At 42.1% G+C, this 22,772-nt stretch overlaps 1 protein-coding gene across 1 annotated transcript in view; it reads right to left on the bottom strand.

Moving 5' to 3' along the window:
• The window catches only part of PTPRG (protein tyrosine phosphatase receptor type G), a 392,408-nt gene that overhangs the window by 75,841 nt on the left and 293,795 nt on the right, over window positions 1-22,772 (bottom strand). Inside the window, exons 8-11 of the mRNA XM_058812679.1 lie at window positions 19,007-19,199; window positions 5,427-5,611; window positions 3,385-3,493; window positions 1,653-1,702 (exon numbers count right to left, since the gene is read on the bottom strand). Coding sequence (XP_058668662.1) covers window positions 1,653-1,702; window positions 3,385-3,493; window positions 5,427-5,611; window positions 19,007-19,199 — 537 coding nt within the window. The remainder of the gene's footprint in view (window positions 1-1,652; window positions 1,703-3,384; window positions 3,494-5,426; window positions 5,612-19,006; window positions 19,200-22,772) is intronic.

Here is a 22,772-nt window from a genome sequence, read left to right as displayed (position 1 = left end):
CAGCAAGCTGCCACCATGTCTGCCAGGACCTTCAGGCTGTGACACCCATGTTTTCCACGTCCACAGGACTCGCCCTGGCCAGCACCAGTGAATGACATGCAGGACTGGCAGTGCCTGCTTCATTGAGAAAAAGCAGGTGATGAACTATGGACTTTGCCTCCTCTGCACCCTGCCAATATTATTCTAACGTCAACCCACTGCATGCATGATGGTCCTGCACACATGTGTGTGCTCTGCTGTAAATAAAACCCCTCTGTACACACATAAAGAACCAAACCTTGGTCTGTTCATAAGGAACTAGTCCTGAATTACATGTAGAAAAACAGACTGAAGTGTACTGTCTAAAGACAAGGAATAATTCTGTGGAAGAGCTGTGTCAGCGGTTCCTCTGGACAGCCTGACCATTCTCCCTCTCTGAATTACTGAAAAATGTCTCACATTACTGAATTCATCAGCAGGAGAGCCATTAGCTGGAAAGGCATGCACCAGATGAGGACAAAAAAGTGTTAAATAGATGCTGCTGAACACTGAAAAAAATGTAAAATGTTTATTTTGGAAAGTGGAATTTGTAACTTTAAAGTATTTCTGCATCTCTCTGCAATTCCCGGGTTCAGTCAAGCTGTGTAGTTGAAATGCTGCAGCAAACCAAGCAAGGCTGCTTTCTCACATTATTTTTGACCAGCTGCAATCACAGAAAACCTGAGATCTCAGATGAAAACCTGTGCTTTAGAGATTTCAAGCCAAAACTTTAAATAAGCATCTAAACTTTCAGATACTTATCAATCTGAATCCCTAAGGCACTGTGAGATTTGCTTTTTGCTGGCATGAACAGTCTCAAAGCTGGACTGAGTATTAAAATTTGACAGCAGATTTTATGTATCTAGAATACCTCTATACATCATTAAACAAACATAAATCATTCAAATGCAAGCTTTGTATATGTTATTTCCTTACTGGGGAGTATATCAAACTGGATCAGAATAAAACCAGAAGCAATGTACTTGGAGTAAATTCAATAGTATGAATCCAGCCCATAAATCTTACTGAACAACTCAGTACAATGGATGCCAAGAAATTTAGGTTATGGATAGTTTATTTATATTAAATAAACTAATAAGATGGTTTCAAAACTGAAACAGTGTATTCCACTTTTACTGTAAATGTACCAACATTTCTGATTCTGGAATACAGAAGTTTGCCTCAGTGACGTGGTACAGTCTCACCTGAATTAAAATAAAACAAAGACATTTTTCAGGCTTTATTCACACAGTAGCAGGTATCCTTAAAGCACTGGAAGAGCAAAGATGCTCTTTGTGTGTGAGGCCTTATTTCTTCTGCTCATACAGTTAATAAAATAAATTAAATTTATTTCCACAGTCATCATTAATATTTTACAAATCCCCTCTAAATGGGTTGAATACAGATTGAGGAAAATTTTTTAACACTTGATTCTCCAGTGTTCAAAGCCTCTCAGAGAATGAAGCCAGAAAACCATTTCATATTGGAACTGCATTTGATGCTATAAACCCTTCTGTGACAGGTCTGGACACCCCTTCCCCAGGAAAGCTGGGTCCTGCTGCAGATTTCCAACATCGTGCTGCCACCTGGTGGGAAATGTCCCCAAATCCCCGTTGCCTAAATCCATCACTTACCACTCCTGTCTTCACAATTCGGGTCCCCTCGAAAATTCGAGTGGTGTTAGCTGGGGAGGGAAGAAGAGCAGCACATCAGGGCAGGGGAGGAGGCAGAGGAACAACTGCTAAAGCACTGCTCAACATGGGGCTGCAGAATACAGGTACAGGGCTCAGCCTGGAGCAAAGGCAACTCAGCTCTTTGGGCATTACTTACTCACTTGTGTCTAAACACAGACTTGTGGGTCTTTAATTACTCAGGCCTGGCAATGCTGGCTTACTGACAGAAAACAAATTCTCTCCTTCAACCCCAAGCTGGATGAAACATCCTGGCTTACACAGGAAGCAAGAGTAGCTTGATGATAATAGTTTTTTTCTGTCCTTATAAAATTATAATTTATTGCTATATATCTGAACTACTATTACCATCAACCTCTGATAAATGTTTTGAAAGCTCAAGTGGATTTTTTAGGTTAGATATTGGGTACAGCCAGAGATTAGAACAGCAGCTCCTTTTAGGGGACTTGTAGGAGGAATCACATCATCTGCTCCCACTGCAGATGTGTGTATCACTTTCACTCCATTGAATATGGGGCTGCAGTATCCAAAGGATCTCCTACCGAGCTGCCAGTAATGATTTACTCCTAACTGTGATTAAACAGTTATTGTAGTCAAACTTAGAAGAATTTTCCGTTCCATCATCTAGTAAAAGATAAATAATACATCAGTTTCTAACTTCTTCATGGCACTTAAAAGTGAAGTCTAAAACACAGTGCTGAGGTACCAAGAACAGAGCTCCACATGAGTTGTGACTTGGACAGGATCAGACAAGAGCAGGACTTGTCTGATCCTGCTCTCTCTGCCACCACAACAGAACTAAACCATGTCCATAGCCTGACATCCCTCAGACACTAAGTGCTAGCAAAGCAGGATCAAAACCCCCATCCTTTCTGAAAATGACACTGAAAAATGTCCCTACTATTTTGTTCCATATACAGCATCAGATCCAAGTGACAACTCTGCTTTGTCCTAAGGATTTAAACTTTTAACTCTCTGCTTGTTTTATTCTTCCATTACCCATTTTGAGGTTTATGCATCTATAAGCTGGAGTGGGAGGGAATGCTCTCATTGGAGGCAAAATTTGCCCTACTTAATAAAGAATGTCATAATAAGGAAGAAGCAAAACTTTAGTACTTAAAAAACCTCAAAAATAATCAAGTTCTTCTACCAAATCTCAGCTTTACCAGATTTCTCCAATAAACTTAAAAGGAAATCTATGACAAAGGACAGCTTATCATCTAGTTCTTTTGATTTTGTTTAAATATGTATGTTTTGGAAATCACTGAGGTTGCGTGCGTGGTAAAACCTGGGTGTCTCCACATGAGGTTGTCAAGGTAGGACTGATCTCCTTTCCTCTTTACATAAAACAGACACCGATCAGACTCATATTCTGTTAGAGCTGTGCCTCTGATGCATAAGCAGTCTCTGATGAATTTGTTTCAGAAAACTAGTACCAAGAAAAGCTCTAAATTCTCCTAAAACCTGACAAAACCTGACAGTGGGAGGTGTAGGCAAACCTTCCTCACTGGAAATGATATTCAGTTCAAGTCACTGGCCACAATATGAAATTAGCATTGTCTACATGCATTCAAATATCTTCTGAAATAACTTCACACCACATTGCATTCTGCAAAGAAAACATTAAACAAACAGAAAATAGTTCAATGTAAAAATTCGTATGTGTTTTTTTTACCTTGAAAGAGCATAGTCTGGCTAAAGTCACTACGCATTTCATTTCGGCAAACTGCTTGAACTCTGAACAGATAAAGGATGTCAGGTGAGACATGGCTAATGATGGCCTTCTGTTTAAAAAAAATAGATATTATTCAGTTTTTTACCCCCACAGTACTGTCCAAGATCAGTTTGAAACATATAAAGCATTGTGCTAACACAGAACATTTATGCCATGTAAGACAAGTTATATTTCTACACAGAAATATTCAGTGGTTCCCTGGGGAGGGAAAGGCTGAAGGGATGCACCCAGACACTGCTGACTCTGCCCATGACAAAGAAATGAACAAATCCCACATCTATTCTCATAAGAGTCTTCATGCCTCAATGTCTCTGCTCTCCTCAGAAAAACTTAAAACTCAAGTCATTCCACTCTTACAGCAATTTTAATAAGATTTTTTTAAGTGAAGATCTATGACCCAAACACAGGATAAGCCCAGAAAAGTCACTGCATATTCAAACTGACTATTTTGCAACCAATTGGCTGAGGCAATTTGACACTGGTGTGCTGTGCAACATGATGGCTGAGCATCCTGGGCTGGGATATCCCTGCTTACTCCTAGACCTGAGAGTTTCCACAATCACATCAGCTCACAGGAGTAGCTACATGAGTCACTTGAAATACCTTTTATCTCTACAGCAAAACACTGTCTAGCTCTGACTCAAGATGGGACAGCCCAGCTGTATCTGCCAGAGCACTGAAAACAATCTGCACTTTTCTCTGAAAATGGGTTTCCTCTTCTCTTGCCCCTAAAATAGACTAAGATATCATTGCTTTCTTAACCCAAACCTCTGCTGAACAGCACAAGGTCTCACTGTAATTTATTTCCAAGCTATCACTCCATCACATCCCTTGCACTTGTAATTATTTCTTTTACATAAAACGGGATGCTTTCATGGTGCCCACCTCATTTTTGCTGATTAAGGCTCTCCTCCTTATACCTGATTAAAAAATCTCCCTTAAGAGTGTGAAATTATGACAAGAGAGAGGTTACAATACATCATAACCTTGGGTGCCTTTCAATGGATTCCTTTCTGATTTCATGAGGCAGATCGTTCCCTAATGTGACCCAGATAACAATGTCTAGTGGGGAAATTGGAAATATAAATGGAAATGAAGTAAAAGAAGCTTCATCTAAGGGAATAAGAGGAGTATTATTGTATAACTGATTGAATGGGCCCAGAGGACTGTGTATTTGAAAAAAAATATGGTAACAGTCATTAGGAATAACACTGTGCTGCTGCATTTTTCATGTGCATATACAATTACTGATTTCATTATTCTAGAGGCTTTCTTTGATTAACAATAAATGGAGGCCTTTCAAACCTGAATATGTCACTCTGGTTTTATATGCAGAGAATGTTAAGGACCAGTACAATACTTGCTTCCACTTAGACAAGAATGACAAGCAGATGAAATCCTAAATGGAGGAGATAGAGCAGTGTTTCCATCTGTGCTGGAACTGTCTTGCTCTTCTCTCTTTTTCTCACACTGCCAGATGTAGGCAGTGCTTGTACAGGGCCACTCCAAAATAATCTTCAAGCCCTGACTATGCAACTCCTGCCTCTGGCAGCACTAGCTGCCAGAAACTGCTCCAAAGCCTACAAGGGGCTATGCACAGTGAAAAGCCTGAGCCCAGGAACAGATTTTGGGGGATCAGACTTTTAATGTGAAAATCTGTAAGTTTAACTCAAGCCAAAAGGTATTCAGAGCCTCACCATTTCCCGAGCCAGCTGCTTCACAGTAACACTACACGAAAAAGTGTCTGCAGATTCAGTCCTTCATGCACTCACATAAACTATAAATTCACACTCCAGTGTTTGGGCAGCCTGTTAGGCAATGCTCAGCTAATGCTGAACATTTAAATAGCAATTCATCATGGGCCAAACATTATCCTGCCTATAAGGTGACAACTGCTTTCCTCCTCTACCCACTTCTACCAAGAAAATAGCAATATAAGGGTAGCTTGATACATATGTCTGGGGTTGATGCTGTGCTTTTACCAGGTCCTTGTCACTATCCTTGGTGAACGTCTTCTCCTTTTCATCTTCATTTTTAGTCCAGCTGTAGGAGATCATGTAGTTCATGATTGGAGGGTGGTAAATGGTTTCTGGTTGGTTCCAGGTCACCAGTAGTGCTGTCCTGTTCACAGGCTGCACTTTCATGTTGACTGGAGGAGTGCTACAAGCTGAAAAACAGAAGGAGAAAATATGAAGCTCTTCTAAATAACAGAGAGAAAACAAACAGAATGAACAGTGCCTCACTCTAAGAGCTAGGTTTTTTTTCTTTAATGCCCTGGCCTACAGTAACAGCTTAGACTGCAATCCACTGAGACCAATGGGATTGAATACCACCTGCAGCTGCTTTCTGCTCTCCTGAGTAAAGTAAATGAGAGAATCCATTCTCTGCAGGCAGGTTGCTTAGCTCTCTACTTAATTCTCAGTCCTGACATTTGCACCTACTCTTTAACTTGGTGACTGAAGAGCTCTGCACTGAAACATTAAGAAATACAGTGGACCTGATCCCCAGCTTCCCTCATCCCCACCCCCCTGCTGTTAAGGGGTAAATACCCCAATGTGCTCTACAGATCCTGGAAAGAGTTGAGACCTCTGAAAATATGGCACTATTGGGTCAGTAAATGTTCTTTTGTTACCCTAGTACATTTTTACAGTTATTTTATATTCCTCTTCCTGTATATTTTTCTTCAAAGATGCTCAACAATTTATCAGTAATGTATTACCTGCACAGGGAGGAGTGGCTCTTTGATGGCCTTGGCCATCTCCTCTGAGCAGGCAGAGGAACCCCCAGGCAGCCCTGCCTTCCTAACCCTGCCTGCAGCCTGGAGGCAGCACAAGTCACTTCTCAGCCATGCTTAAATCAGTGGGGACATCAGCACAGGCACAGCTTAACCCCTGGGAAAAAAAAACCCCAACAAACGTGGCTTCTGCTTCCAGCAGTACCAAACCCAAAATTCTGCAGGGCAGACCAAGCCCAGGCACAGATGATCCTGGCTCCTGGAGGAGTGGGGTGTGCAGAGTCCCCTGGCAGCGCTGAGGAAACTCTTTTCAAGGAGTTGCCATGGAAAGGTCCAGCTGGGGATGCACAACACTAGATGGCACTCACATGCTGTGGGAAAACTGCATCATCCTCTTCCCAGCTATAAGGAGTTTAGATTTTTTTCCCCAAGCTTTAAAAATCACGTTTAAAATACTCAATTCAGGGCAGATTCTCTCATTCTCATTCTCTTTCTCAGTATAAACCCTGAACCAAGGAAAATCACTTGCAATGATACCTAAGCACATGTGCTGTGGCAAAGGAGCTGGTCTCTTCTGGCAAAGTGTCACCCAGCCGATCAGGCTGACACTGTTTGCAGAATTATTTTTCCCAGTATGACTTTTCCTCTTGAAGCCAACACATTGAGCTTGTTTGCACTCTGCAGGTATGTGACTGCATGTATATTTGGCCATTACTTCACTTCTAAAGAGTCCTGGCAGCACTGAAGGGGAAATATGTCTATTCCTCTGCCTGGACTTGCAGGTTGGCCAAGCAGCACTGCTGTTATATTACTGAAATAGCTACAGTTCTTAAATAAAAATGATTAAATGCTCTAAACACCAGTACTACCAGTACAATAGAAAAATATCTGTCAAATGCCTTTGTGCAGTTATAACTCACATTTTGTAGCTAGCTGAGCAAGACAACATGAATTGCAGAAATATGCTTGGGCAGGAAATATCATTGATATTTGCTCTTGCCATGAGGGGTGACAATCCTGCAGTTCTGCAGTAGATCCTTCTGCTCAACCCAGAAGGATGATCCAGCAAAACAAACAAACCCTACAGTATCTGGAAGCATTGGATAAATGTATGTGAGTTTCCATTTACACCAAGCTGAAGGGATTAAAGCAGCATGCTGCTGTCAGTGCCACAAAGTCAGAAGCCACCCCATGGCTTCCCTCTGGCTCCCTCCTGGTCCCTCAAAGCACAGCATGAAGGTGGCCAGACCTGGATGAGATGGGACAGCCAAAAGCCACTTCTGTTATCACTATTTACAGAGCTCCCTGATCCTGGTATGCCTCTCCATGCTCACCTCTTTCCGCTGAGATGGTCAGATCAATTCTCCCTGACATCACTGTTTATTGATAACTGCACCAATAAATCATAACTGCCCTCTTTGACACCCTTTGTCATCACGGAATTACACTTCAAAATGCCAGGCCAGCCTTTCCTGCTCCACCTAATCAAATCCCATCAGAGACAGAGCCAGGGCGAAGCACTACCCAGACCTAAAACTCTTCCCCAGTCCTTGTCCTCCAGGAGGACATGCAGAGATTTATATATTTAAAGTAATCATGCATCAAATTGTTTTAGAAATAATTCAAGCAGGTAACCTTCCTGAGAGACAGAGAGATCCCCCTTAATTGCAGCAGCCCTCTGAGTGGTGTCTGGCCAGTTTTCCACACAAGGACCCCAAGCTAGCCCAGGGAGAGGGGGCTGCCATGTCCCCAGCTCTGTGCCACCCTCTGCAGCCAGCCTGGGTGGCATCTGGAACAGCCAGAGAAATGGGGATCCCCAAGGATAAAGAGAAACTCAGAGCCAGGAGACACCCCCCTGCCCCTGCCCTCTGATCCAAGCAGGTCATGAGCACTTTGAATCACCTGAGTGACCCTGATGACTTCACTGAGGACAAGCTTCATTCACATTCAGCTAAAATGAGGCTGAATTTACAATACTCTGATTTCTCAGTAAATATTATAAAATTTTCATGACTTGGCTCAATCTACTCCAAGGCACAGAGTAGTATCTGAAAAACCTGGAGTAATTTAGTATTAACCAACCTTTTCTGTTCAACTGCATTTTTTTAAACAGCTTATGAATGGGAAAAAAGATTTTTTTTTATAAAATGAAACATATGGTTTTATTAATTTAACTAAACCTGCTTAGGACACAATGGAATAAAGAAACATTTGATTCAATAATTCAATTTGATGATTTAATTAAAGTGATACATAATAACATAGTGAATGTCTGAAAGGCAAGGAAAAAAAGTCCAATGATTTGACCATCTATAAAACAACTGGCATTTCTCAGAGATCTAATTTTTCTTTCAATACTCTCTGTGCCTTGGGTTTTTCAAAGAAGATTAAAAGAATCACAGGCTAAAGGACCTCTACTGATTTTGCAAAATGTGCAGCTGAAGAAGAGATAGAAATGCAGGAAATGGTTGGGACAGGGAAGGGGAAGTTTAATCAGGACACACTGAAGAGAAACACAAGCTTTTCTTTTTCTTTTTTTTTAACTAAACCAGGCTTAATGAGAAAAAAGAAAAGCCTGTGAATTCATGATTTCTTGGGAAAAAAGTAAGACTCAAAACTAACAACCAGCATTATTCCACACTGAAATAGCATCTCAGCTAATTTTAGAAAAAAATATTACTAATGCTCTGTTTAAAATTCAGATCCTGAGGGATATTAAAATATTGTGGGGGCTTTCAGGATGCCTTTCTGTGGTGTGTGCAATCCTGAGCAGATACCTGCACAGGTCTGGCAGAACACCAAAGCCACTGTGTCCTGGGCTGGCAGCCCCATGCCAAGACTTGTGGAGACAGAAACCCCCAGCTGGGGTGTCACCCTGGTTTTTTAAGATTTTCTAAAGCTTCTGATATTGACATTCTCGTAGTGAACTTTCTCACACATTTTTTGTAAATAACTCATTGTTTTGCATTCCTTTATGGAAGAAGAGAAAGTTGATAGACTGTTGGTTTGACCAGTGTCATTGGAGAGGTGTCGCTGTCACCCTCCAATCTGCTGTCACTTTTGGAAAACTGTAAATCTTAGAGTCAGAAAATAAACCGCCTTTTTTTCTTCACCTTGAGAACAGTGGTGTGTGCTTGTGTTCTTTCATGTCCTATAGTGACATCGGGGCACCCAGGCCACATCTCAGAGGCACTGAATGGGCAAGAGCCTTTGCAGTACCATGGCCATGCCCCACTGTAGGCACAGACATGCCCTGGACCTCCTGGAGGGAAAGAACACCCTCACCTTCCTGTCAGGGATGACCTGAACTGGGAGAACCTGGCAAACAAGGCAGCTGCTGCCTTCTGGAAGAGCCCTGAAGAGGCAGAACAGCACAGGTGCTTCTGGAGGGAGCCCCTCTGACCCAGCTCAGGCAGCCTGAGGGGCTCTCTCAGCTGCTGGCCATGTGTGGGGCTGCCCAGCAGCTTGACCCAGGCTTTTCTCTGCAGATCAGCCCACTGGGGAAGGCAGGGGGAATCCAGCATCTTGGCCAGTCTCATCTTCCAGGGCTCACTCAAGCCTGGACAAAACCTGTTTGCTACTGGCAGATGAATGCAGCATGCTGATACACTCATAAGCACTGGGCAGGCCAGCCATACAGCAGAGAATGATTTTCTTCATGTTAAAAACATTCCAGTGGGCTGGAACAAACAAAATTAATTTAACAACTCTGCATTCATCTCTCCCATAATTTGATTTGTATGTTGTATTTGGCTACATAACCTCCATGAGGTTTCCTAACTGAAAGCCTGATAAAGCTTAATCCAAAAGCTCCTGGCAGCTCCATTTCAGTGAGCTGAAAGACAAAAAAAGGGGCTTGGTGCTTTGCAAAAATTAATTGCTGGTACTGAGACACACCCATGAATGCAGAAGTGGTATGTAAGAGAATATTGCAGCTTTTTAAAATTAATATTGTTCCTTAAAAGCAGCCTGTAGTTCTCTTTCAAAGACAGAAACGCAACACAAGCCAAACTTTCTGGGTTTCATCACTCTTTTTGCATATGCTACCTGTGGTTATGAAAAGACCTATTAAGGGAAACTCTGTGAGAGTGCAAGAAATGTGTATTCAGTTATGGCTTGTACGCTCTCTCCCTGTAAAACAGGTCTTCATATGATGAATCTAGTTGCACTGGGCTCAGTGGGATTTATAAAATCCTCTAAAAATGTTCTAAGTTAGCTTGTCCATGCATAAAAATGTCACCACTTTAAAGGCAGTTATTTCTAGCTGTGCTATGCCCTGCTTTGAAAAATCCCACTCTCTACCTCCTGCTGAATGTCTCAGCAATGCAAAACTGCTGTTCCTCTCCTTGGTGCCGTTGGATACACGTTGTGTGCTGAAGCCCTGACAATTTTCAGCACAGAAAAGCAATGTGACAGTGAGATCCTGAATCCCTTGTGGTGACATGGGCATCTTCTAGGGCAATTCATACATGGAAGGGGAAACATCAGCACCAGGATGTGCCCATAGCATGTTACTGGCTCAGAACTGCTCAGTGGTAACTAAGAGAAAGGGACACGAGTCCTGTCTTGCTCTGGGAGGCAGCTCCTGGCTGTAAGGTGAGAGAGGCCTCACTTCTTCTTGCTACTACTCTGGATATGCAGGAGGATTCATTCAACAGAATGAGTGGCAGGGAACAGTGTCTCTCCCTTACAAAAAAGGGGCACAAAGGAAGATAGTTGGGGCATTTCTTCCCCCAGACTCAGTAGAAGAGAAGCTGAGAGGTCAGTATGGGGGTTTCATGTCTTTCTTCACCAAACGGGCAAACAATTTGGTGGCCAAGTTCTTGGGAGAGAGAGGGTGTTTCCTTCCCCTCTGCCCCAGCCCTGGGGAGGAGCTGGAAGGGCCAGTCCTGCAGCACAGATGCATCACTTGCTGCTGTAATGACACCCAACTCAGCCACAGGCATCCCAGATGATTCCAGTGCCTGCAAGCTGTGGTCAGTGCTTGTGCTATTGCCAAACACTGCACCAAGTTCACTCAGCCCTGTCACCCCCAGGAACCCAACTGCAGACAAGAGAAAAGCAATGCCACCAACAGAAAAAGAGAAGGAAAATACTTTCAACTACATCTATACCTACATACACACACACATATATTCCTTCTCATTATTAGATCCTCCAAACTTCAAATAAACCCTGAAATGCAAAAGTATGGGCTGTGCTGCAATGAGAAAACACGCTTGCTTTCAGTGCCATGGTAGGGGTAGTGATACAGGGGAAGATTCAGCTCCATTGAACTGGTGTGACTCAGTGGAGGTGCTCAGGAAGAGACACCAATCCATAATAAACAAAAGCATGCTTTGGGCTGTCAGATTCAATCCCAGAGTTCAGCAAGGGCTGTGCTCCCAAAGGATAACAAATAAACTATAAAGATCATATGCACAGACAACACAGGCTTTAGTATATCAGAAAGTGCTAACAGGCATACTTATAACATTTTCCCTCTTCTTTTACTAAATGTTTGCAGTTTTTCAGCTTTGCTTTAGTATACATTGTTGACTTCTCAGAGTGCTTACAAATGACATTATTAATACATAAGGATAATTGCTTTAAAGAGTAGCACACATTTTTCCTTTACCTTTGCCTGCACTTTGCCAGCAGGCATTGGCAGGATCCGGAGCATGCTGTACACACAAATATTTGTGTTGATCTACTTCAATCCACAGGCAGAATGTAGCTAGGAGACAGACTATTTATCTTCCCTGCTCTTACCTTCCACTATGCTTCAAACAGATGGGGTTGTTGAGGTGTGAGGCACAGACCCCACACTTGTTTTATGAGCTCTGCAAAATAACCTCATGAGCAAATGGGCACACGGGTCCCTCTGACTGAGGGCATCTGCACAAGCTGGGGTTTGCCCCTCTGTTGCTGGCCCATTTCCCAAAGTGTTCACACAACCAGCATCTGGATTAATAACTGTATGGCTTTGTAGCACCTAAATTTCCATGGCATCACAGCAACAGATCCTGTTTTACTGAAAGGCATGGACCATCAGATGCCATGCTGGGATAAACTGATGTCCAACAAGGACCCGCCCTGCAAGTTTTGTGTTTGTATTGCACACATCCATGTGTGCACACAGAGGGTGACTTGTGTTTCAAATGTACACCTGTGCCCTTATTTACACAGTGTGTTTGTGCCACATGTGTGATCACATTCAGGGGCACAAACAGTATCAATGGGAGAAAGAAGGAATTCCTGCCAGAAGGACACATATTTGCTCTGTTAGCCAAGCTGATCTTTCCAATGTTCTCTTTGGCCTGGGGAGCGAGGAAGGATAGAGCAATAGGGCTGGTAAAGCCTCCCAGTACATGCCTGTGGGATGCCCAAAATCAGATTAGGAAAGCAGCTTTCCTTTCATAGTTTCTGGAAGCTTTTTAAAGGATGAGCTGCAGGGACTCATGGTTCAAACTAAAATTAGTACTTCTGTGGGCTGAACAGCTGGGCCAGCAGGTAGGCAGTGCAGAAAGGAATTCCCTCCAGGTGTAAATGGAATAAATCATCAAGTTCAGCTCTTCCAGCTTTAGTGGCAGCTGTGAACCCAAACCTCACCTACTCTTTCACACTGAATTCCTCTTGCTCTGTTGGTTTGGACCCTTTATAATCTCTGAAGAAGTCTAAGGAGTGACTTAGTGCTCACTAATAAATCTATTGATAAATTGTTCACTACATTCAGGCCCAGACACACACACTCCTCACATTACAACCACACAGAAGTTACTACAAGTATTAAACAGAACCCCACAGAACAGAGCCATTGCAGGGGAAGCATGAGGTCTATGTCAAGGTTAAATACCACATCTTTTTGCATCTAATTCCCCCTCAAAAATGGGTCCGTTTTTTAAATGAAAAGCTTTGTGTTCCACCTGACCTGAAACTGTCTGGAAGGCAGAAGCCTGTCCTTTCCTGCTTTTGCAGGACACTCTCCATGACACACACAAGGACCCAGCAGTGCTGCAGAGCAAGACAGGGCTGAGGTGGAAGGGATTAAATATGTAGAAGGAACACACTGATTTCTGCCTAAAATGTGCATTCAGCAGCCACTAGAGGCTCAAAAAGAGACTCTAGCACCTTTACTTGGAGCAATAAGGCAGTAGCAGACAGACAGGTCTGCAGCAAAAGATGCGGGACAAACAATGGGCAGGACAGTGTCACCACCCTCCAGTGCGACCAAGCCAGGCTGCTACACCAACAGAAGTCCTAATGATGAGACATGAATTCATTTGCACCAAACCCAGTAGGGTGCTGACCTGATTAAAGGGGAATAGAATTGGGAAATGATGACTTCCATAGCAAAATGAAATCAAAAAGCAAATAGGAAAAGCCCAGTTGTCCAAGAAAATGAGGGAGTTATTAATCCACGAAGAAATCTTCCAAGATTCTTTCAAAGGACAAAAAGAATCAATGCTAATGGTAAACTACTGTGAATTAACTTAAAAAGGTTCTTGTTTATTTGTATTCCCCTTGTGATATCTAAAGAAAATAAATAGCTAAATTTTGATTTAGCCATCTTGAGTTAAATTTTCAATAATGAATAATTTTAAATCCACCTTCACTTTGTTGTTGTTTTGGATATGTTGCATACTACTATGAGGTATTTTGAGTAATTTAGGTTTGACTAAACCATAAAAATGACATTCTGCAAGAGTAGAACTTCTCTGCCTAAGACTCCTTCTGGACTCCCAGAGAGAACCTGAGGGCATGAAGAGACTGCAAAGTTGTTTTGAGACAGTTTTCATAAAACATGGCCATTTAGAAAGCAAAACCAAATTACTGGGAGTAATAACAGAGGCTATAAATGAGACAAATAACTTGTTCCCATTCAGAAACACTGCTGCCAATGCTCTAGACTATCTGCCTCAAAGTGTTGATGTCAGTGCACTGAATCTCTGATCCTTTGGATGCTGCTGCATGGGAGAGACATTCCAATGCTCTGCAGAAAGGCAGCACCTTTACAGAAGGCTGTAGTCTCATTTCTGACACCAGGAGCCATGAAATGGTGAATAAGAACTAAACTGCTTTGCTTGAGTGCAGTACCTTTGGCTGCAGGCCCCTCCCTGAGCCATGCTTCCAGCACAAGGCTTGCAGGGGGGAAAATCCAAATATCTTCTATCCATGTTCTAGTGGCACTAAATTAAAAGGACTTCCAAACTGTGAATTACCACCATATAACAAAAACCAGTAAGGAAAATGACCACCTGCACAGTACTAGAGAAATGTCCCAGCTGTTAATTTAGAGTCCAAAGCTAAGTTTTACTGGAGTGAATTTATGACTGCTCATTATTTAACTTAGTCTAAGATCATAATTACAGATGGTACTCCGAGGCGAAATCCCCCTGATGGGAAACAGCATCGTTTGAGACTCCAGCAAAGAGTAATCAGACACCTTTGGGAAAGTAATCAGGCATCTGTGAAAGAAAACTCTGATGTCAAGAGCCCCTCACATGGGATGCTTGTTTAAGTGTTGCAAGGCATGCAGCACATTTAATGAGTAGAAAGGTTAAAGGGTTTCTTTGAGTGTTAAAAAAAACCATAAAGAAACAACATTTGATGTAATCAGCAGCAAAATAAAATGGGCAAGTATTGTTGCACATGGGGTACTTCCTGAAACAAGGAAATGAAACACCTTTTCCTCCTGAGTTTCCATGCCCACACCTTCACTAAAGCAGGTATTGTTTTGTAAATACAGCTCTGCTTGATGGGACAACATGTGAAAGTAGTGAGAATTCCCTGCAGACTCAGATCCTTGAACTGGATGGACCTTTATGTAAGAATTCTGTTTGTCCCTGAAGAGCAATGTACACTATTAAAGCAATAAATAATTAGCAATCCCTCTACCAGAGCTGCTTGAAAGCTGCCCAGGAGCTGCAGGAGCAATCACAATATATGATGTGACAGAGAAACACAGTCCTGAGCCACAGAGGACAGGCCAGAGAAGAAAGGAAGCACTTTTAACAGAGATTGTCTTGTCCAAAAAGTCAGGCACTGCCACAGGCACTGATAATTACAGTATCTGATTAATGCTTTACAAATGCATTCTTGGCTTAGAATGCCTGTACAGAGAACTTCTAACTTTTCAAAACTTTACATAAATAAGTATTGCAACATGGTGAGCCCTCTTGTTAAATGATTCCTCATTTAGCAGTATGATCCACTGCATAGTTTGGATCTCTGAAAGTCTCATCTTCTTAAAAAGAATCACTGTGCAAAGGTTTATTATCAACCCACCAGTTGCTACAATTACATAGCTGAACAGTATTTAACCTGGATGGTGGATTTCAGAAATAAGATCCTTTAAACATCATCTGTATGGTTTTTTGAAATAGCTCCAGGGTCAACTTAAAAATTAAGCTCAGCTCATGGGCTCTTATTCAGCAAAGGTCTTATGCATATGCTTTTATTCCAGGAATACAAACAGTCCTCAAGAGACCTGTTTTAAATCAGCTTTTGCCAATAGGAGGAAGCAATAAGATAATGGAATAAAGGAAAACTCTTCTTGTTAAACTCTGACACAAAAAAAAATCTGGAGTTTTCACTTTTAAGTGAAAAATTGGTCCTATTTCAAATTAGCTGAAGTATTTCACCATCTTGTATTCTGATGATGGAAAACAATGCCCCTCTCTTCATTGCCTCGTTTGAATTAAAACAAGAGAAGGGAGAGGAGAGTAACTGCAAAGCAAAAGGCTGGTAACATTCACACTGGTTAACAAACTGTATACAAGAGCACTGACCTAAAACAGCCTTTCCCAGAAGACCTTTTGTTTACCAAATGCCACCACTTCTGGGGCTTTGCTAAGAAATTCTCAGAGGGCTGGTATAGAGTGAGAAAGTTTTCCTCCAGTGTATCTGCAGGTTATGCTACTGGTCACAGTTCTGTGACCTGAGATAGCTTTAATAGCTGAGAGAAAGAGCTGAGAGCCCTTTGGTCCCAAACTGTTCAGGATGGCACATTTGCCAATGGACCACTGCTTTGTGTTGATCTGAAATTCCCCATTCACCAGGGAATTCTGAAAATTATTCTGAACCTTATGCAAATTGTTCTGGGCACATTTTCCTCCAAAATAAGAAAGGCTTACATAATGAATGCTACACTGTTTTCCAGATTAGCAATACTGCCCACAGACTTAATAGAGTGTGACAGAGGAAACAAATTGCAAAAATTCACGCCGACAAACATACCCGAACTTCCCCTGCAGAGCTGGAGACCATCACAAACCATATCACCTTGCAGCAACTAAAAGATACATTTTCGTGACCATGGCTTTCCTACAACACACAAATCAGGAACAGGGAGGGCAGACAGGAGTCACCATGTGACAGCCATTGGTCACATTGCCTAATGCAATGGAGAAAGCACTGAGGTGCAACCAGGAGGTATGCAGAAGAATCTGCATAAAAGAAATTTATAATGCTAACCTTACACTCTTCTGTGCAAGACTGTCTGGCTGGAAAGCACTTCATGCACTCTGTTCCTCAGTCCTTTTGCATGAATGACACTGTATAAAGTGGTACTATATTCACTAGCTGAATAAACAACAGGTTTTGCTTTCACTCAAGTATCATGACTTCAACTCATTTTATTTATATGTCAGTAGTTCAGAATGTGCAGTGGACCAGGTACATCATCGCTGCTCACCTTTGTCAAAAAAGGGGCCAGAACCATCCATGTTGTTATATTTCTGGAACAGCTATATCTCATCCCTGTAACCTTTGGAGGATATACTACATTTTGTGTTAGCAACACTGCGCCGACCTATTTATCTTAAGTTCTGAAAAAAAATGCACCTATTTTCAGTGTCCCCTGGTGTGCACACAACCCAAAAAGTGACAAGTTAACAGAGATGGTACAACCACTGGCTGCCCAGCCAATAGCCTCCTAGAGCAAAAGCTGAGGGGAGGAAGAAATCAGCAACTCCAGCCTCATCCCTACTATTAAATGGCATGATGAATGTTGTCAGACCATGGGAAATGCATGTCCCCCACCTGAGGGTCTCTCATGTCACAAATTCAAATTCCCAGGCAGACATAAATACAGAGCATTAAGGTACTTGAACATAATGGCAGAGGACCCACAGAGAACCTGCTCAGGAAACCAGTCCCCAAGAACCAGACCACATAAACATGGACTAATAGTAGTGCTGGTCCCTTGCTCCTGTGGACTCATGACAACTAAGCCAGGTGTGCTTGGTTCTTAAAGATCAAAGTCATGGTGAATCCTTCTGGTCATTCAAGGTGCTCTTTTGTTCTTGACAGCTCCAAATTAAGATCAGCCCATTAACTACAGACCTTAGTGTTTGTAATGCTCTAACAAAATTGTAGGTTTCAGTCATTTACTGTCGTGGTGAAAACCACCCCAAGATTCTTTATAATCCTACAAACAATCCAGTGAGGTGAGGAATATGCAGGCATGTGGCCAAAGCAGTTAAATCTCCTTGAATGTTATATCAGAGGTACCTTGGCTGCACTCAAAATAAAAACGAGTCAGTTCTGTCACTTTTAGCATAATGTAACTCATTAACTTTCATCACTGTTCTGGGTAAATAATATGTACCGAGGATATAACTGAAGAAATTACTGACACATGTTGCTGTTACAACACTGATTGAAAACTACAGGCCAGAGCATCCGAGCGTAGCAGAGTTTCTTCATTCCCAAGATCTCCTTCTCACTTCTGATGTAAATTCTCTGTCCCAAGTCTGCCTGGTACATGAGGTTTGTGTACGTGTATATTATATATATATATATAAATAAGCATGCTCAGAGAATAATGAGCCCTGAGAAATACACTCTCCCAGCACTCTCTTGGGAAGGTGAGGCTGCTGAACGCAGCTGTTTTCATGATTCACATCCTCTAAAATCTGCACTTTCTGTGCCTGGCCAGGTGAAAATGCCAGGTAAAAAAGGGAAGCCTGTAAATCTGCTTAGCTGTTTCCTTCTGGCAAACTGCCCCTCTCTTCTTTACCTCTACTGGTTAAGCACCAAGCACTTCGCAAGACTGAAGACTGGAAAGTACATGTGATTTCTCCTACCTATAAATAACACCAGTCAGTAAAATAGAGGCAAATAAAAGTAGTAAATGATATTTATTTCTAGTCTTATTTTATCGAGAACACATTTCTCTCAGAATTTCTGATGTGCTCCTGTAGCCAGGGCTGCCTGTGCCAGTGCGACAGGAACCTCCCTCCAGCTCATTATCTGGTGTCTGACAGAAGCAAGCACCAGCTGCTCTACAAAAAGGCACATGAAACAGTTCAGCAAGACATTAGAAAATCACCTGCCTAAAAGGAAGAGATTATTTTCCTCCTGTCACCATTACCAACAGAGTGATACAAACGCTGAATTAAAAGGTTGGCAGTTTTTCAGAAGTCTTGTTACTGGAGAAATGAATCCCATAACCACATCTGGACACTTTATTTCCATTCAAACACCCAATGCCTCAGTGCTAATGGGGCTGAAATTTTTCCTTTGACCTTGGCCCTTTGGTTTTCCCTTTTTGTCTGGTATCTCCACAGCCCTAAAGCCAGTTGGCAGAACCAGGGACATTGCCAGTTTGAGATTCATATTTTGTGGCTCTGAGACCCACATATTGTATTGTCATGGTACCTTGTACAGGTATCTGGAGCATAAGCAGAATTAGTTAATTTATTGACACTTACTGACAAGGAATGCCTGCACAACCTGCATTATTTCTTTGGTAGCTCACAGCTGCTCTTAATACCATTTGATAACAAAGTAGACAGAAAAAAATTCTTCTATTTGTCAGGTGTAAAATTATAAAGTATAATCTACCTTTGGAAGCTTCTGTACCAAGTGGATTTTCCAACATGTCTGTCATATCTTGGTTCCAAGCATCCTTCACAGCAGACTTGGATACCTTCCTGTTGTTCAGCCTTTGCTCTGGTCGGAAGTTATTCCTCAGGTACTCCACAGACTTGACATGGTCCTGCTGCTCAGTGGTGAAGATGGAGTAAAATGCCTCCAGCTGATGGCAGCCATCATGGCAGGGGAGAGAAGAGATGGTAATTAGAAAAACAATGTGGTGAAATCCGGGTGGCTGATAAGACAGCAAAATGCAAGGAAGTAAAATGTTGATGCCAAGACTGATAAAAGCACATGGGAAGTCAGACTGCCCACTGAAATTATTGCCAACCACCTTATCTCAGCACAGAGCTTATCCTGCCCAACATGGGAGAAGGCCTTCTAGAACCTGTGGACATCTGTCATTGGCAAAGAAACATTTGCCCTTAAGATCCCTTTTGTGTGTGACACAGCCTTGCCAAACCCTCCTCACTGCTGGCATGGCTTTGTTTCACAGTACTGCATCAGAAAGCGCTTCCAGGTCATGCCACACCGAGAGCTTTCTCCTGGATAAGGCAATACCTCCTTATCTCTGAATACCTTACCAAGTTTAGCTGCCAGGCTAAGCTCCACAGACAGCTCGTGCAGCACTTTTAGGCACAGCTAGCATACACTCCTCTGGGAATAAGTTCTTCTGTTGGATTCAGATCTGAGCTATTTATAAGAAAATGTATTAACCTGTAAGAAAGGACTGTAATTGAAAAACTTTTCTGTTGCTTCGTATCTTAGTGTTTCTTAGAAAAAAAAAATTCTAGCAAACTAAGGAGAAAATATTTTCAGCTAATGTTTTTCTCCCAGTTATCAAGGTAGGTACGGCATTTACTGTTACCTTGTTATCATTCAGGACAAAAACCAGAATTAGTTATGTCACTGCTGGAAAGACTGAGCAAGACAGAGCAGAGAAGGAATCAATCCTGATATTGTTTGCATCACATCAGTTACACATATAGATAGTATGGATTTGGGGAGCACAGAATCCGGCCCAGGAATTCAAAAAGGGACTTGAGTAACATTCATAGCTTAATGACAGCTTAATCACTGAAACTCACACACTTTTCATTAAGTGTGTCTGCTCTAAAAGCTCTGGAGAAGCATGTGAGCCCCAAATTTTAAAACTGGAAGAATTATCATGGTGGCCTCAGTGTATAAAGCTGATAAAAATAATCAAAGAAGCAACAGAGCAGTTGAGCATCACCCACTGACTCATGAGGCACCCACTACCATTCTTTACTTTCCTCTCAAACCAGTAATCTGAGCCCCCTTCAGCAGAGGGACAGCAGGGGATGAGCAGGGAGGGGTGACCACCAGTGACCAGTTCCCATCACAGGCAGGGAGCTCAGGTGCCACTTTCAGAGCTCAGGTGCCACTTCCAGAGCTCAGGTGCTGCTTCCAGAGCCCAGGTGCTGCTTCCAGAGCTGAGGTACCACTTCCAGGCATGGATGCTGGGATTTGAATTGTCCTTCTTATTTCCTCCTGTATTTTATGTGAATGCCTTATTCCGAGGTTCTCAACACAATTCTGTTTCTGATTCTTTTAAAGAAACAACTTGAAAAATTTCAAAAACCATTTCCTAATTATTAGCAGGACGCCCTCAACAGCATAGGAGGATGGATTAAAAAAGGGGTGAAAGCACTGACTTACACTTTTGTCTTTAAAAAAACCCCACAACAGATGATCCTGCTGCACCCTTCTATTAAAGCACAGATCAAAACTCTTGGGCTTATTTACATACCTTTTGCACTTCATGCACTGGAAGCAGTTTTGATGAAGCCAGCTAACAGGGCTTAAAGGTGACTTTATAAAAGTGCAAGAACTCGGGTAGTAACTTCTCTTCTGAAGTCAAGTCTCTAGGCTTAGACATCTGTGACATTAATTGAATTTTTAAACTTTCAGAGAGAACTTTTAAAATATTTTCTTCTGCCATGCTACCTTGGGGAGGTATAATTGCATTTTAACAACTGCCAATTCAAACATGATTTTTAACCTTCCACTTTTTATGTGTTGAAGTATATATAAGCCATTTCAACATCACTTTCACTATAAAAATATTATCTACGACAAATGAGAAATTAATTTATCTATAGCTGCCAGGAAAAAAAATATTCTAAGATCTGCAGTCAAGGAGCTACATTGATGCTCTTCAAGGAGTACAAGAGCTCCTGTTCAGAAGAAGAAATTAAAAGCTCTTGTAAGACTATTGTAGATACAGGGAAACCTGATCTAAAACTCTGAGTCATGCAATTACAAACCATTAAAGCCTGATGTGTAGTTTTCTAAGGGCTGGATATACAAATGGCAATTAAAAATACTGAAACTGTTGTGAGCACAATGAGCTACTCTGAGGTATGCATTACGAGAGATAATGCCATGCTTTGGGTCATTGAATGCACTTAGCTTTACAATGCAGCCACAGGGTGACACAGCTTGTCCTGGTTTGTTGTCTAATTATCAGGGAAGATGATGATGATGGAGGACTGCAAATAAAATAGAGAAGCCTCCACAAATGGACCACTTCACTACTGTCCTTTTTCCAGCAAGGTATTTTGCACAAAAGCAGGAATTTAATTGGAACAGCAACAAAGCTTAAACAGTATCACTGTCATCCCCTGGGATTACAGGCTGCTTCATGGGGTTTGTGATAAAGAAGGTTAAACTATGGCAATGGATTATGTTACACTGTTTCTGTTAGAGGAACAAATAATAATCATAGCAGTGGCAGGGTGGCAGGCTCTTGAAACACACACATCTAGAGCTACTGGGGAGGGGGGAGTGCTACTATTTATTCCACATGTGTTGTAGTATCAATGAAAGTCTGTCTACACACAGAATTCCCAGCCCTTCAACCACATGCACATGCACAGAGCAGCACAATGCCAAATTTTAAAGGCCTGATTTGGAACAGTTGCTTCTGTACAGCACAGGAAAGGAGCTATGCCAGGATAAAGTACCTTTACACCGACGGCTGAAATTGATATTTACCATTTTATTCGCATTTGTTAAAAAAGAAAAAAGAAGTCGCGACCCACCTGATGTGCACACAGGGTATAAAACTGAGCATGGGCCAGGCCTTGCAGCCACCAAATAATAAACAGTAAACTTATTGATGTAGTGAAAAGCTACAAGGGATTGCAAGTATCCTGCAGTCAAGGACAGAATTCAAAATGATCTCGACAATCAGAGAAATAGCCTGAAAAAAAACAAGGGGTCTGATTCAAGCAGGACCATGTGCAGAGTCCCAGGCTCCAGCCAGAACTGGGGCTGCCTGGGGGCACAGTGTGCTCAGCACTGCCACAGAGCTCCAGGGAAAGCCTCCAGCAAAAGGGTTCCTGCTGACCAGGAGCTGAACACAGGCAGCACCGTCACACTTTTGTGAAACAGCAAAATAACACCAGGATGGGGGGCTGACACATGAATCCTGACGTGGCCCTCAGCCTCTGGAGGGCCTCAGCTGAAGCACTGCAAGTGGTTTTGAACACAGACTGTCAAAAAAAGATGAAAGAATCTATAGGAGATTCTTGCATTGAGATTTAGAAAACAGGAAAAAAGCCTGGAGCAGGGGTATGGCAAGTGCCTTCTGTACTTCTGAAACCTTTGAGAACAACATCTGTCAGTCAGGATCACCCACTGAAATGTTCATGCGCACATCACAGAATTAGTAATGCAAAAACATTTTTTTCAGTGGATTATAACAGAGGAA

Source organism: Ammospiza caudacuta, chromosome 12 (genome assembly GCF_027887145.1).
Source record: "Ammospiza caudacuta isolate bAmmCau1 chromosome 12, bAmmCau1.pri, whole genome shotgun sequence".
In the NCBI taxonomy this organism is placed as follows: Eukaryota; Metazoa; Chordata; class Aves; order Passeriformes; family Passerellidae; genus Ammospiza; species Ammospiza caudacuta.
Note: the sequence above shows the minus strand (reverse complement) of the source record. Positions and strands in the feature narration are given on the sequence as shown.